The sequence below is a fragment of the Cydia strobilella genome, chromosome 17 (assembly GCF_947568885.1).
Source record: "Cydia strobilella chromosome 17, ilCydStro3.1, whole genome shotgun sequence".
NCBI lineage: Eukaryota > Metazoa > Arthropoda > Insecta > Lepidoptera > Tortricidae > Cydia > Cydia strobilella.
In genome coordinates, this window is record NC_086057.1 from 1494363 (window position 1) to 1511745 (window position 17383).

General features: G+C 34.0%; 1 protein-coding gene across 3 annotated transcripts in view; it reads right to left on the reverse strand.

Moving 5' to 3' along the window:
- Positions 1 to 17383, reverse strand: part of LOC134748821 (uncharacterized) — a 139634-nt gene that overhangs the window by 10194 nt on the left and 112057 nt on the right. For all 3 annotated transcript variants that reach the window (XM_063683627.1, XM_063683629.1, XM_063683628.1), the window contains exon 4: positions 3981 to 4200. In XM_063683627.1, the coding sequence (XP_063539697.1) occupies positions 3981 to 4200 (220 nt within the window). The remainder of the gene's footprint in view (positions 1 to 3980; positions 4201 to 17383) is intronic.

The following is a 17383-nucleotide window of genomic DNA, read 5'->3' on the forward strand; positions in this document are numbered from 1 at the left end:
AAACAGTAAATTTTTAGCAGTAATAAGGTCTCGTTATCCTTTTTCCTTTAGGTTTCAGACTTTTTTTAGCGGGGTATTTTATCCTCACCCTTTAAATTATTTTAAAAAATCTTATTAACATGAAATTACTTGTAGATTTATCTAAGCGTGAAGGTAGAGAATAGTACATTTCGATGCTAGTGCGGAAAGTATGTCATTACTTCACGAGTACCGAGATATCTTGCCACAAGCCGTAGGCGAGTGGCAAGACTCGGGACGAGTGAAGAATGACATATCCGCACGTGTATCGAACGACGTTTTTTAATACAGTTGCGAAAAAATAAGAAAAGCAACAAGTATTAAGGAATGGAATTCGAAACTTTTTATATTATTAATTCTGTGGCATCATTGACAATGACATTATGAAGAGGTGTTTTTCTAGCTTTTATTCGACTAGAATAGATTTTGTTATTGTTATTGAACCCACTTCAATGAAAGTTTTTTTTTCAAATGCATGTTCTATAAGACAGAAACAATTGTAAATATTAAAACATTGTACTATTATTACCTAAATATCGTTATTTACGATTATTTGTGTATCGTATATTTATAAAAACAATATCGAATGTTGCCTTTGGAAACTTAACGCACTTACAGTAAGAAAATACGCCTCTTCTTTGACAGGCGTTCCGTTCCATTCAGACAACTTATTAAGAACGGTTTTTCAACATTAAAAAATGAACGTGTTATAATACTTATAATGATGAAGAGCTAAGTAATAAAATATGCATATTTTTCGTATTCTTACATTAACAGTAGGTTTTTATGTTGATTACGACGTTTAGGAAACTAATATAAACACTTATCAATAAGTAGTCATGAATTGGAACAAGTATAAATTTAAAAAAATTGGAAAAGTAAAAAGCACTAGTTCGCGAAAACCAACTTTCCGCACGCTAAACAGCCACGAAAAGTAGCACTTTTTGAGCAACTGTATTAAAAAGGTTTATTACCTGTTAATAGAAAATTTTAGTCTCTTACGACTTTTATGTAGATACTTACACTTAAATCACAAAGGTCGCTTCAGTCTGTTGAACAGTGTTATCCAATTACCAGGATTAAATTTATTCAGTAATTAATTTATTTACTCTGCGACAAATTGCTTTGATTCATTGTATTGACTGTTTTATTAAGATGTTTCAAATGGAATTAAGCAATTGTGTTTGATAGTTAGGGTTTTAAATTTTTTGTAAAATATTTTATTTGTAGAAGGTTTTTGAAAATTTAACATACTAACTATAATTGTTATAAGTAAGATATCCATTTCTTTTACGAAATATATTTACATATCAAATTATTGTACGTTTGTAGCACGAAATGTGCTACTTAATTTGAAATTAGGCAAGTCGGTAGGACTCGAGTTCCGTGGACGTGCCGCCGCTGATGATTATGTAAGCCATTTTGTATGTATTAATTATTTTGTTATACTTACACAAAGAGCCATGATAAATTCCTTAACATTCACATAAGCTTGTAATTCAACATTAAATTTTGTATATTACCTTAACGATTTCGTGTTAAAACTTTTTAAAATATTCTGATGTGATTTATTCTGAAATTGCACCGTTTCAGTTTTTTATTCGGTATCACCCTCCACATTGTTTTTAATAGCACAAATGAAACTGTTTTTCACAAGCTTTAACGAAGTCGCTTTCGAATGTAATCCAAACTCGTTTCAATAAATTGACTTAAATTGATTGAGTTTTTATAATTAATTTGAAATGAGTGTTTGGTTAACATTAGGTGTCCCAATTAATTGCTCCATTTTGCCTTGCATTACTTAACAAAATATTAGAAGTCGGTTCTGGTTACCAGATCTGTACTATGTTCAATCTGGTATCACACATTACTGGCATTGAAAAAAAAACAGTTATGGCGGCAAGAGAATCATCTGTGAAAGTTTCAACTGTCTAGCTACCACGGTTCATGAGATACAGCCTGGTGACAGACAGACGGACAGTGAGTTTAGTCTTAGAAATAGCGTCACGTTTTTAGTTTTACCCTTTGGGTACGGAACCCTAAAAATCAAGCAACTTTGGGCCGATGTATCTCAAGACCCATAAAGTATGTAGACCAAATTGGGCTCACGTTGATGCAAATTTAGTCTGCTTATAATCTTTTATCGCTGACTGTACTTTTCTTTCTACAGGCAACTAATACTCATCGAGATAATTCTAACAACCCCAAACACAACAATTAGGTTTCGTTGTTTTATCACAGAGTACGTATGGCCACCTCCTGTCTTCATCATCAGATCATCTCGATGATACCATAATATTGCATTGTTATCCAACTTACATATGTGTGCAAATTTTCAGGAACCCGGGAAGCGGGTCAAATTTTACTTGTAAGATTTGATTACAGACAGACACACCGACAGACGAGTAAATAAAGCTTGTCATAAAATCAGGCAGCATTAGACTTTTGTGAAAAATGTTGATGTCATCAGCTGTCAAATTTTTTAGCTTTACCATTTTAGTTACAGAAAGATAATAAAAAAGACACAAGATGGCAAAATTAATGGTACCTAAGACCACTTATTACAATATTTTCAATGTCAGAAAGCTATCGAAAGCAAAATTGTTGGAGCGTCTAGAGCAATTACGCCGAGGAATTCTCATTCGGACATTTAGCAAAAACGGTTTTACGATCTTTTTGTCATTCAGTGGGTAGCGACCGTGAAATATTTGCCTTCAGATGAAAATTGGCTTATGTCAAGACGATTATATCGGAAAGGCAACGTTGTTCTTTTGGCATAACGTATTCAAGCCACGCCTGCCTTAAATGTTTCACCTTGTTGCTAATATTTTCTTGTTTACGTCAATCATTTTTACAGAAATATTTTTAAATAAAAATGCGAAATGTTTCGCGTTATTGTTATCGGTGGCGTCGAAAATATTTTCATTATTGAATTCATTTGATGTTTAAATTGTTAAAGTATTTATGATTTTTATTCAATTTGAAATATATTTATGACTAAGTAGGTATTCAACGGTCATAATACATTATGATTTTAAATTGGCTTCGTCTAAAAAAAATTGTTTATAAGTTGATAATAGTCATAATGGTGTACTAGTGTAAATATTTTAAAAGCGTTTTACGCAGTGTCATGAATTAAGAAGTTACAACTTCATTAGAACTTCGTTACAACTTCGTTGCAACTTCGTTACAACTTCGTTACAACTTCGTTACAGCTTCGTTACAATTTCGTTACAACTTCGTTACAACTTTGCATTCTCGTAAATAACTAAATTGTAACGTTAGGTACCTTAAGACTACCTAACTATAGCCTAAAATCTCTTAAATATCTATAGTCCAAAGCTAACTCGAATATATTCGTTTAGATGTAAGCATTATTTGAAAGCCTTATTTCAGAGGCAAAATAGTTTCATAAATACAAGAAAAAATAAGCAACAACCAAAAAGAACATTAGATTTCGTACTTAATACGTATTGAACTTTTGGATCATAGTTAAAGTGTTGAAACATAGTTATTAATATGTGGTTTTACTGTATTTATTAAGATCCTCAAGACACTCCATGTGGTGGCGGAGCGGCTCAGTTGGTTTGAATAACTATAAGTACACTTTGGGTTGGTAAGAATCGCTTTCGATAACGATTGATATATTATATATCATAGTAAAATAAATATACTATGTTTATATTTACCAATAAAGTCTGTATTTCTGTATTTTCTGTATTATCAATTTTGAACAAGCAGAAACGTCTGCAAACGGTGCTATTAAGCTTAGAATAAATTTAAGAGATGAAAAATTACTGCCTTGGGTGACTCCAGAATCCAGAGGCCGTGAAGTCTCACCCAAGGCAGTAATTTTTCATCTCTTAAATTTATTCAAAGTTTATATATCAATCGTTATTGAAAGCGATTCTATAACAATAATTGTTATATTGTGTTAAGATGAGAGACATATAAATACTCACTGTTAACATGCAAATAGGTCCTGCTGACCCTTGGCGGGTGCGTGGATATCTGGCACTCGTACACGCCCTCATCCGCCGGCTTCACCTCCCTAATAAGAAGCCGCCAGTTGCCAGGGTACCGCTTGGCTACGGTGACGCGGTCGTCCGCCGCGTACGTCACCGCGCCGACTGTTAGGAGCTCCGGCATCTCGTCTCTGCCTCTCCGCCGGACCCAGGATACCTGGTGGTGTTGAAGAAATATTGCACCGATGAATGTTAGCGCTCGAAATGGCTTTACTATGGGGTAATAAAACAATAACAACGTAAAACTTTAATGTATAACACGACGCACCTATCTATGCGGCGGCGTGTATACCTCGTTTTTTTACCATTAGAAAAAGACTAAGTACACTATTTTGACGTGTCTTTTATTGATAAACACTTTTGAAAAATAAGTTACAGCAAATTGCAACAATTATAAATCATATATAATCATTTACATTCTTATGCTTTCATAGGTTGTAGTTACTGATTTTTAAAAAGCGTTTTTTAATAAAAAGGCACGTCAAGGGTTTGTCTACCATTTTTCTAATGCTAAAAACCGAACTATAGGTATGATGTGACTGTCTACGGCTCAGGGTAACTTTAGCGGACCAACGTTGTATAAAAATATGTACATTTCAGGCATGTCGTAGTGCCCACAGGTACGTATAAAGTGTATTATGACGAACATAATGAATAATGACAATATTTTCACTACAAAAAATATAACGTCGGTATTTCCGTGCAAATTTCAGTAAACGTTTTTGTTTAAGTCTTCCATAATGAGTTTCTGCCTTCGCTTCGCGCTTAAATAGGTAAATTAGTTTTTGTCGAATTGATTTATACTGAAAATAGAGGTCGTGGAGCCGCTAGTAAATTATTTATTATTTATTGATAATGGGAAACAAACAGCGAAAAATGACACATATAGATAATTACACTTAAATACATACATAAGCCAAAACAGTTTCCACTACTGAAATTAGATAATTATGGTTGCTCAGACAAGACTTGTTTGTAGAATTCAATTAAACTATCTCTAGATCTAGTGCTTCTTGAATTCTGTCGGATTAAACAAAAGAAACATCTTGAAATGCAAAACAAAAACTACAAAAAGTGATTGATTTGCAACATCTAGAAACAATTCATTTAAAGCATTCATAACATTATTCATAATGCAGTAAACCTGCGATACAACTTCTTAAATCTTTTTATTCCATCAAGTGACTAAGCAGAGTGAAGTCACGTCTGAAATCTTATTACTGTCGATGTCGTAAACGAGTTGTTGTTCGTAGTAAAGTATCGCCTAGATTAATATAACTTTGTTTTTTAGAAAGGTCTATTGAACTGTATATATCATCAGACATTAGGTAGAAAAGAAATAAAATATGTTTTTAAAACATGCATTGTGAATGTGAAATCTTGCCGTAAATAGTGAATGAAAAGTATTATCGGCTTTTTTTTTTTTTTTTTTTTTTTTTTTTTTTTTTTTTTTTTTTTTTTTTTTTTTTTTTTTTTTAATAGCAAATCAGCAGTTTGTATTGAATCCATACATTATGCATTAGGACCTTTTTAAGAAAGGAACGTTAACTACTATTACTAACTAATGGTTTAAAAGTAATAGTTGAATAAAGCTCTCCCTAAATATTTAGCTATCTTAAAAGCTATCTTAAAAGAGCATTGTTGGATCAGCTGTAAGAAAAGTCGTAAAATTACAGACAGAGTTAATTTCGCATTTACATTATTGTATAATAATATTTAATAATTTCATAACATAATTGGAGCATCCTGTACTCATCCTGTACTCGAGCGAGTGCAGAACAGGTCCGAACAGAGCGGCCGGCCGGCAGAACAATAGGATATAGACCAGCGGTGGAACAAAAATGGGTTTTGATAATATTAAAGTTTTTTCTTTTTCGATATGTCATTGTTAGCATGTTAAATAAGACTTTCGTAAAAAGTTAGAAATTTTTAGGGTGAGCGTTCGGATATATTGAAATATTTTAATTTCTGCTAATAACTTTGTAAATATAGAATTAAAGTTACAAAAAACTTTAACATATTCAATACCACTTTAATTTATACACAATATTCGGTTTTTAGAAATCTGGAACATGTGCTTTCTGGTGAACTTAAAAACATGAATTATTTTGTAAATAAAGAATTAGAGTAGCTGACATTGCAAAATTACGATATTATGGATCAGCTTATTATACTTGTAAAAAATTAGAAATGTAGACAATGTGCTTCTCTAGATATTGATTTCTGGTTAAGCAGTATAGCCAATATTGAATTAAAGTTTGTAGAGTTAATATTAAACGGTTATGACAATGATCTTAGTTCCCACACAAAAGATTAGAAATATAAAATCTGTGCGTCACTAAATACTGATACGTATGCATTCCGTGCTTATATTTACGTTACATTTCAAACGCGCGGCATGTTCGCGCGCGCCGCGCTGTGCGCCGCCGAGGCAGCGATCAAACGGTATTGATATATAGGTAGATCAACGGTATATAGATCAACGGGCTAGCGGGTAACCTAACCTTGCTAGACGCGTGCAAAATAATATTTCACAAAATTCAAAAAAATGTTCTAAAAGCAATCTGTATTTTTAACAGGTTAAAATTAAGTATCTAAATAGTCATAAAAATAATAAACCAGAACATTTGGTCGTGTCGTGTCTTTAACCTTGCCAGGCGATCTAAAAAGTATGGCACTTACTTGCACGCAAAATTAAGTTTGTTTACTATACAAATTGTATGCATTACAAAGTTATCTTTGCACACAAAATTAAGTTTCTCTACTATACAAAGCGTATGCATCGCAGTTATTTTTGCACGCAAAATTATGTTTGTCTACTAAACAAAGTGTATGCATTACAAAGTTATTTTTGTAGTAAATTAAAGACCACTAGGTAAGATGTACAGTCAGCAATACTATTCGCTTAGCACCTTTGCATACAAACCTATACAGGGGTGGTATCTTTTCTCTGCAGCTAACTGTACAGTGTGATTGTAACTATGAGGATGGTGTAAATTTATGATGTATGAGGATATTTCTATTAAAAGTTATGTTAGATTTTGAAATTTTTATATTGAGTATATCTACTTACCTATATATAAAAATTTGAATTTTGGTTATGGAATTTTATATTATATAACATACAAAAAAAAACAACAATAAAAAAAATATATATAGGGCTGTATCTCCTAAACCGTCCGTCGCAGCGCAAAAATAAAAAAAAATTCGTTCCCTCTTTCAATATACAAAAAACACAATAAATAAATAAATATTATAGGACATTCTTACACAGATTGACTAAGTCCCACAGTAAGCTCAAGAAGGCTTGTGTTATGGGTACTCAGACAACGATATATATAATATACAAATACATTGAAAACATCCATGACTCAGGAACAAATATCTGTGTTCGTCACACAAATAAATGCCCTTACCGGAATTCGAACCCAGGACCATTGGCTTCACAGGCAGGGTCACCCACTAGGCCAGACCGGTCGTACAATGAAACACAAAAAGAAAAAAAAATCTTTGTACGGCTGTATCTCCTAAACCGCGCGTCGTAGCACAAAAACAATCATCAAATTTTCGATCCACTTTAAGAAACCCTCAATTAATATTAAAAAAAAAAAAAAACAAAAAAAACGAAAAAATCTTTATAAGGCTGTATCTCCTGAACCGTGCGTCGTAGCGCAAAATAATAAAATTTTCGTTCAACTGCAGTGGACCCTTAATTAACATTAAAAAAAAAGAAAAAAGGAAAAAAAATCTTTAGAGGGCTGTATCTCCTAAACCGTGCGTTGTAGAGCAAAAATAATCTAGTTTTCGTTCCCCTTTGAGAAACCCCTAATTAACATACAAAAAACACAATGAAAAACAAAGAAAAAATCTTTATAGGGTTGAATCTCCTAAATCGTGCGACGGAGCGCAAAAATAATCAAATTTTCGTTCCACTTTAAGAAACCTTTAATTAATATAGGTATAAAAAAAACACAAAAAATCCGTATAAGGCTGAATCTCCTAAACCGTGCGCCGTAGTGCAAAATAATAACATTTTCGTCCGCCTGCAGTGGACCCTTAATAAACATTTAAAAAAAAAAAGAAAAAAAAACAGAAAATATATTTACAGGGCTGTATCTCCTAAACCCTTCGTTATAGCGCAAAAATAATCAAATTTTCGTTCCCCTATCAGAAGCCCCTAAGTAACATACAAAAAACACAATGAAAACATAAAAGAAAAAAACAAAGAAAACAATCTTTTTATAGGACTGTATCTCCTAAACCGTGCGTCGGAGCGCAAAAAAAGTAAAATGTTCGTTTCCCTCTAAGAAACTCTTTTTTAATATGAGAAAAAACAAAAAAAAAACGAAAAAAATATTTACACGGCTGTAACTCCTAAACCGTGCGTCGTAGCGCAAAAATAATCAAAATTTCATTCCACTTTAAGAAACCCTTAATTTATATTTAAAAAAAAATCTTTATAAGGCTGTATCTCCTAAACCGTGCATCAAAATTATAAAATTTTCGTTCCATTGCAGTGGACCCTTAGTTAACATTAAAAAAAAGAAAAAAAAACAGAAAAAAATCTTTACAGGGCTGTATCTCCTAAACCGTGCGTTGAAGCGCAAAAATAATCTAATTTTCGTTCCCGTTTGAGAAACCCGTAAGTAACATTCAAAAAATACAATGAAAAACAAAAAAGAAAACAAAAAATTAAAAAATCTTTATAGGGTTGTTTGTATCTTTTAAATATTAATAAGGGTTTCTTAAAGTGGAACGAAAATTTAATTATTTTTGCTCTTCGCTCCGACGCACGGTTTAGGAGATACAACCCTATAAACATTTTTTTCTTTGTTTTTCTTTTTAGTTTTTCATTGTGTTTTCTGTATGTTACTTAGGGGTTTCTCAAAGGGGAACGAAAATTAGATTATTTTTGCGCTACAACGCACGGTTTAGGAGATACAGCCCTCTAAAAAAAATTCTGTTTTTTTTTTTCTTTTCTTTTTAAATGTTAATTAAGTTGAACGAAAATTTTATTATTTTACTCTACGACCCACGGTTCAGAGATACAGCCTTATAAAGATTTTTTTGGTATTTTTGTTTGTTTTTATTTTTTTATATTACGACGCTCGGCTTAGGAGATACAGCCGTGTAGAGTTTTTTTTTCTTATTGTGTTTCATTGTGTTTTTTGTATATTAAAAGTGTTTTTAAAGGGGAACGAAAATTTTATTATTTTTGCGCTACGACGGACGGGTTAGGAGATACAGCCCTATATTTCTTTTTTTGTATATTTATATAATATAAAATTCCATAACCAAACTTCAACTTTATATATAAGTAGATATATTTAATATAAAAATTTCAAAATCTAACATAATTTAATAATAGCGTCGTAGCGTAAAATAATAAAATTTTCGTTCAACTTAATTAACATTTAAAAAGAAAAGAAAAAAAAGAAATTTTTTTTTAGAGGGCTGTATCTCCTAAACCGTGCGACGGAGCGCAAAAATAATCAAATTTTCGTTCCACTAAGAAACCCTTAATTAATATATTAAAAAAAAAACACAAATAACCTTTATAATTCTGTATCTCCTAAACCGTGTGCCGTAGCGCAAAATTATAAACATTTTCGTTCGCCTGCACTGGACCCTTAATAAACATTAAAAAAAAAACAAATAGAAAAAAAAACAAAAAAAAAATTTACAGGGCTGTATGTCCTAAACCGTGCGTTGTAGCGCAAAAATAATCAAATTTTCGTTCCCTTAACAGAAGCCCTTAAGTAAGATACAAAAAACACAATAAATAACATACATCATAAATATACACCATCGTCATAGTTACAATCACATTGTACAGTCAGCTGCAGAGAAAAGATACCACCCCTGTAAAGAAGTTTGTATGCAACGGTGCTAAGCGAATAGTATTGCTGACTGTACATCCTACCTAGTAGTCTTTAATTTACTGAACTACAAAAATAACTTTGTAATGCATACAATTGCTATAGTAGACAAACTTAATTTTGCGTACGAGTAAGTGCCATACGTTACTTTTTAGATCTTCTGGCAAGGTCAAAGACCCGACCAAATGTTCAGGCTTATTTTTTTGTGACTATTTAGATACTTAACTTCAACCTGTAAAAATTACAGTTTGCCTCACGAACTTTTTTGGAGCCCTAAAAAATCTTAAAAAATATAAGGGTTGATTTAGCCCCACTACCCTGCAGCCAGACCTCCAGTGCTGAGTTAGGGTATGATAGGAGAAGTATCAGGCAAATTTTCAGCTTGCCTCAAGGACCTACTCCAAAATGTCTACCAGCTCTCGGACCACTAAGTAACTACAAATAATCAGTCCACATAACAAACATTTTGTACTCATTTTGAAGTCATAATTACATTAATTTCACGTAATATCGGCATCTAATGTATGTGCACGGTAAACAAACTAATGAATGACAAGAAAAGTCAAGCAGCGCTTACAAAGCTGAGCGGGGAACGGGGCGACCGGGCGAGGTACCTATAGGTATAGATAGATACGAATGCTGCGATAGGCTCCCGCGTGCCGCGCCGGCACCTTGACTGACCAGCGCGGCTTATGTATGAATTTTGCGCCTTTTTAAATAGATTTGGCTATAACAATGGAAGCTACACACAGAAATTTCTTACTTTTCATAATATGGTTGCATATATTATTTTATAGTATGAAACTTATCTTTATAGACTTTAATTCAATATTGGACCTTACAGGACAAAAAACGCATATTAAAATTTAAGCAGCAATCCTATTTTTCTAATTTTTCGTCTTTGTCTATTAACTTAAGAATTTAGAGATATTATTGTGGATTTTTAAAATTTTAATTCAATATCGACAAAATAATAAGCTAATTTTAGTTTGACAAAGAAGCATGTTAAATTTTTTTCTAAAAATGTAACAGTTTAAAGAGTCATACATAATTTAAACGATGAAGCTTAAACTTTGCACTTTAATTCAATATTCAAAAAGCATCAATCAAAATATATAAATACCTAATTTATACCTAACGCTCGTTCTTACTTTTCGTCTTAAATTACAAATATGCTTAAAAACATGTCCCCTGCCATATAAGCATCACTTTTCCTTCTTTAGAATTATCATAACTTTAAGGTCAAAAATATGGTCCCACTATCGGTCTAATAAGGAAAAAATGCGTTAATATGCGCTCAGTGCAACGGTGTCGAATTGTTGTAATTTAAATAATAGATTACTTAAATTGAGCATGTTATGAACTTTCTTATGTTGTTGTTATATTTTATTATTGCATCAAATCTACTGCGGATGGTGTACCGAGACAAACCTTACTGGTTTAACGGTACTTTTGTAATTAAGTTGTATTTTATGTGTATTTACCTGAATAAATAAATAAAAATAATAATTTTGCATACTTTTCTAGCAGGACTAAAAAGGATTTTAAGTATGTCACTTTGGAGTCAAAAGATTATTTCCATGTAGGTACTTCAAATTATTATTTTTCTATAATACGTACCATGTTACCTAGCTGTCTTTACAAATATGTTCCTAATTTTATTTTTTGTCATTTTAGTTATAATTTATTTATTTTATTTTATTTATTTGGCTCACAAAACAAGTTACAGACAATTTCAGAAATTAATACAATATTAGCATACAGTTCAGATCTAGACTATAACTCTAAGCATGTGTGCACAGAAGGATTAGAAGATTTAGTTACAATTTATTGCTAGGGAGGTGAGATGCCATTTCTACACAAGATTATGGACAGAAAAGTAAAATAAACAGTAGCAAGATCCAGTTTACAGAGTTGCGTGCGCTAGTAATTAATCTACCTAAGTCTAAAACTAAAACTAAATTATACTAAATATTTTCAATTAATTAATTAATCAAAAAGCGTTTACGGAAATTACAATTATGAACGCAGCCTATGGACACAAAATTTTGCGGATTTTATTTTTGAATGTGGGTAAGCTGCATTCAAATATATCTAAGGACGGATAATAATACAAGTAACAGCAAAGGTGAAACAAAAAAAAACGCTTCGCTAACGTTAATATTCTTAAACAATGGGAGTGATTTGCTTAATTACTACAACAAAAGGAACATGAAACAAAGAGGCTTTCTCCGCCGTTAGAGAATTCTGAACTAGTTGGGAACGATATGTATAATACATACGTTTATTTTCATCAATTTGTTCAGATGGCCAATTGTAATTTAACAATTTGTTACGTTACGTCACAGGAATTTCCACATTTTTTTGACCTCCTCCCCCCCGCCTTGTCACACTTGGTCACATTTGGTGGGTTTACCCCCTTTGATGTGACGTCACAACATGTCACATTTTCTTGACCCTCTCCCTCCCCCTAAACGTGTGATGTAATTAATGGCTACATAAATACCTTGCTCGCTCGCGCTTGGTGCATGCGAAAAGCAATGAAAGTCTTGCGTGAGATGCGCACCAATCGCCCAGTCACCGCGCACCAGTCAAAGTCGTATCGAAATCGGTTTAAAGATTCTTTATTCTCATAAGAATTTGTACAATTCACCTAAATGAGAACTTAAATATTTTAATTACACATCCAATGTCACATAAGGAGCGACAGAAACTGATTAAAATTACATTAAGCAGCTGTATACCACCCCCCACCCTTAAATGTTACAAATTAACGACTTAAATTTAGTAACTACAACAAAATTAAGTAGGTGTGTTGTCGTAGTGTCGTTGGGTAGGTTAGCGGACAAAACAAAGCTTAATCTTAACAAATTGATACAGTAGGCCGAGCACATGATTGGCGCGACAATATCTCGCCGCGAGATAGACTACCCGTCTTTTACTGGGTAGTTTATGTCGCGGCGAGATACTCTCGCGCCAATCATGTGCTCGCTTGGCTGAATCGGCCTACACTAATTCGGGATAGAATTAATTCGGGAGCTCGCAAGAAACTAGCTAACTAGTGACTGAGCATTCACGAGGGTAACTTTCTGTTAACTTAAGTGATGGCTATCAATCTTAATATAAAACCGGACAAGTGCGAGTCGGACTCGCCCACCGAGGGTTACGTACTTTTTAGTATTTTTTGTTATAGCGGCAACAGAAATACATCATCTGTAAAATTGTCAACAACAGCTATCACGGTTTATGAGATACAACCTGGTGACAGACAGACAGACAGACGGCAGTGGAGTCTTAGTAATAGGGTCCCGTTTTCCCTTAGGACCCCCCCCCCCCCCCCCTTTGGGTACTGAACCCTAAAAAAGAAAAATGAAGCTCAAAATGAATATTTTTTATTTATTTGTCACAGTTTAATGCTTCTGTTAGAACATTGAATATTATTTGTTTTAAATACCTATGTATAGCTTAAATAAATATGACTTTCTGGCATAGGAACGATTTAAATGGCCAAGTATTTTTGAATTATATAAAGTAAAATTTTAATGTGTGGTAATAAATATTTGATATTTAAACCTGAATTAACCAATCAACATAAAAAAATGCTTTATGGACATTTTAATGTTGAGTTGGTTAAATCATACCGATGACTCAAAAACACATATGTGCCAAGAGTGCACTTCGGTAAGTTTACACCGCAAGGGCGTGACACTCTTTGATAGAGAAATATAGTCTTATTGCGATTCCTATAAGAGGAAAGAGAAAATAGTGCCATGCTTTGTCCTAATCACCGACCGGGTGGCATCATGGGCGATGGCGAAATACCGAAATTTATAAGAGTGAAAGAAAAAAAATGAATATTCTTTATCTTACCCCCGGTCGCTCTGTGGCGCGTCTATAACTACTTGTATATACTATGTCTATGTTCACACCAACATACATAGCACTTGAGTGACACATATATAGCGTGGTCAGATTATACAAATAAATTGAATAATTTGGAATAAAATTGAATTGTTTTTTTTTTTTTTTTAATCTCAAATTACAACACAACAATTTTCTTATAATTATATTCCTCGCCAAACTGCGATTGCAGTTTGTTGGCGAGGTCGCGCTAATTTTTATATTTTAAACATTTATGCACTTAAAAAACTAAACTTAGATACTATCCGAAAAGCGAACATGCATGGCGATAGTTTATGATGACTATTAAAAAAAAGATATTATTTTATCCTTTTGTTTAATTGTCACTACACCTTTTAAACTATTTTAACAAGAAAGAAAGAAGAAAGAAAGAAAGAAAAAGCATTTATTAGCACAACATAACAAGACTAAAACTAGAAATAATTAAACAGAATGAGGTTGCGCTAAATGGTCCTTACTCAGCTTGGTGTCACGGTGTGAGCCAACATGGCACACTCCGCGACGCTGATTTTCAGTAAGGCCCAGTAGATGGACTAATAAACACAATGTAAAAAAATAAATAAGGGAAACAACTAATTAAGTGAAATGATACTACATATTATTATAAAGGAATTATTCTTGTCCACATCAACAAAATAAAGAAGAAACCTCAACTATCCATTGTGTGAGCATCCGTCATCGCAACATGATCCGAAGTGATTAAAGGATATCGGGATCCATATCCATAGTAATCCGATGTATTCGTGTGTGCGATCAATCACGGCCGATGATTAATTTTCGCGATTGATCAGATGAAGCCGGGAGTTTTAGTTATAAAGAACATAAATAATTTATTCATTTATGGGATATAATAGGCTTCTTACTCAATATTAAGGTTGGAGAGATTATGAAATGTATGTTAGCGCTCGACTTCCTTTTGAGCGCTATTCATGGTAATTACGGAACGGCCACGACATAGCGCGGCGGCGGCAGCGGCGAGCGGCGGCCATAGGTTGGAGCGAGACACAGCGATCGGACCTTTCGTTCCCACCTATGGCCGCCGCGCGATGTCGTGGCCGGGCCGTTAATACGTATCGCGTGCTTTCGGCGGTTCCGTGTGAATCTGCCGAATCCTACACCAGAACAATTGACGCAGCAAAAAACTTGTGTCGGCAAAATTATTTTTAGTTTCAAAGGTTATAATTATTGTATGTATGTTATGTTAGTCTGTAAGGTATGTATGTACGTGCCATGGTTGTCTGACAATAAATGATTTTTGTTTTTTGATTGGACTTGATTTATAATATATATTATTTACAATTTTCACCTATCATTATTTAATTCTCAACATATTTAAATGTTGTTGCAAAAACGCTCCCCAAGGCAATTTAGGATAATTATCAACTTTAATAATTATAAGACGCGAAGTTTTCGCTTAGATTTCGCTCAACTTTTGACAAATTCCAAGTTATTACTGTATTGCGGAGAACTTAAACTTTTGCCTTTTGTATTACAATTCGGATAATTTTGCAAGTTTCCAAGACTTGGTGTCGTTAGAGGCGAGTAAAATAGACGAGTAGCATACGGCTGACGGATATTTTGTTCAAATGTATTAAACTTTTTGTACTTTTAATTAATTGAACAAATTAATGATCCACTGGGAAATATCAACCAGTTAACCAAAAACATTCGTGTGCTATGCTATCTTTGTGACCCTCTAGTCACTTGTTTCTATTATATCATTCATATGCTAATTATTTTTAAATATTTCATAAATAATTTCAGGTGCCATAATTTAGTTTAGCTACCTACCTGAAGCATTAATGAAAACTATAGTGGTCCCTATAGTCAAAAATAAAAGCGGTGATCTGTCTGACCTGAAAAATTATAGGCCAATATCCCTGGGCACAATAATTGGTAAAGTGCTTGAGAGGTTGTTGCAGCCCGAACTGACGAAAAACATAAGGTTGAATGACGCGCAGTTTGGTTTTCGTGCCGGCCTATCGACCGAGTCCGCGATACTTAGTCTCAAAACCGTAGTTAACTACTACATCAGTAAACATACATCTGTGTATGCATGTTTTCTAGACGTGAGCCGTGCCTTCGACCTAGTAAATTACGAACTACTGTGGACTAAGCTCTTGGGATCAAACGTGCCGGTAGACACGGTCAATGTTCTTAGGTATTGGTACGAAAACCAAACAAACAACGTAAAATGGGGCGATACCCTCTCTAACTATTATAGGCTAGAGTGTGGTGTACGTCAAGGGGGCATAACTTCTCCGGACCTATTTTGCCTCTACGTTAATGGTCTGATTGAGGAGCTGAGAGGTACCAGGACGGGTTGCCATGTTGCTAACATATGCGTTAACAACCTGAGCTATGCCGATGATATGGTGCTTCTCAGCCCCTCAAGCCAGGGTATCCAAAAATTGCTTACTATCTGCGAAACATTCTCAAAACAGCATTATCTAAAATATTTTAAAAACAGAACTGCTCGTTTTCAGATACGGCAAGGGTCCGGAGGTAGTTCCGCCAGTTTATTTGAATGGTTCACCGGTTCGGGTCGTAGCATCTTTCAAGTACTTAGGCCATTTTCTAACGGAGCACCTTCGCGACGACATGGATATGGAGCGAGAGCGCCGCGCGCTCGCGGTCCGGTGTAACATGCTGTCGCGAAGATTCTCCAAGTGCACCACTGACGTAAAAATTACTTTGTTTAGGGCATTCTGTCAGTGCTTTTATACATGCTCACTTTGGTGTAACTACACCAAACGCTCATATAACGCGCTTCGGGTTCAGTATAACGATGCGTTCAGAATACTCATGAAACAACCTCGTTACTGCAGTGCTAAGACCATGTTTGCTAATGCGGGAGTACCTGATTTTTATGCAATCATGAGGTCCCGCATAGCTTCGGTCTGGGCAAACGTATGGCAAAACTCGCAGCAAAATGATATTCTGGCGCTGTTTACTGTAAACCCGAGCAATAATATCCTAAAACACTGGACGGCCGTCCACCTGAACCAAAATGGTAAATAATAATTATGTACTTATTTAAGGTATAATTTAACAAAGGATCTAATTATAGCTTCCGCATCATTGTATTGTATTGCATTTTTAAGTTTTATGTTACCTTATTTTATTTTACTGTATGAGTTTAAAACTTGAAATAAACAATATTATTATTATTATTTATTTGTTTCAATTTGTTTTTCTCTCCGGTTGGAGGTGATTTTACTTCCATATTCGCGGGCTTTTGGCCAAACGAATATAGAAGGATATGTAATACCACGGAGTAGGATGGAGATGGCAAGTGGGCGTTCCCGTCTATCCGACAGTTAGTAGCGACCGACTCACTTTATGCACAGACTATGCTCAGTTGTTGTGTAAACTTCATGCTCGAATGACATTCACGTCGTACGTACGCTCGTCTAACAAAAATTGATAATTAAATTTAAAATGCCGTATTGTGCAGTATTAAGCTGCAGAAATCACAGCGGTTTAAAAAATCTTTCACGTGGAGGTATTTCCTATCACCGGTGGTTATTTATTTAAATA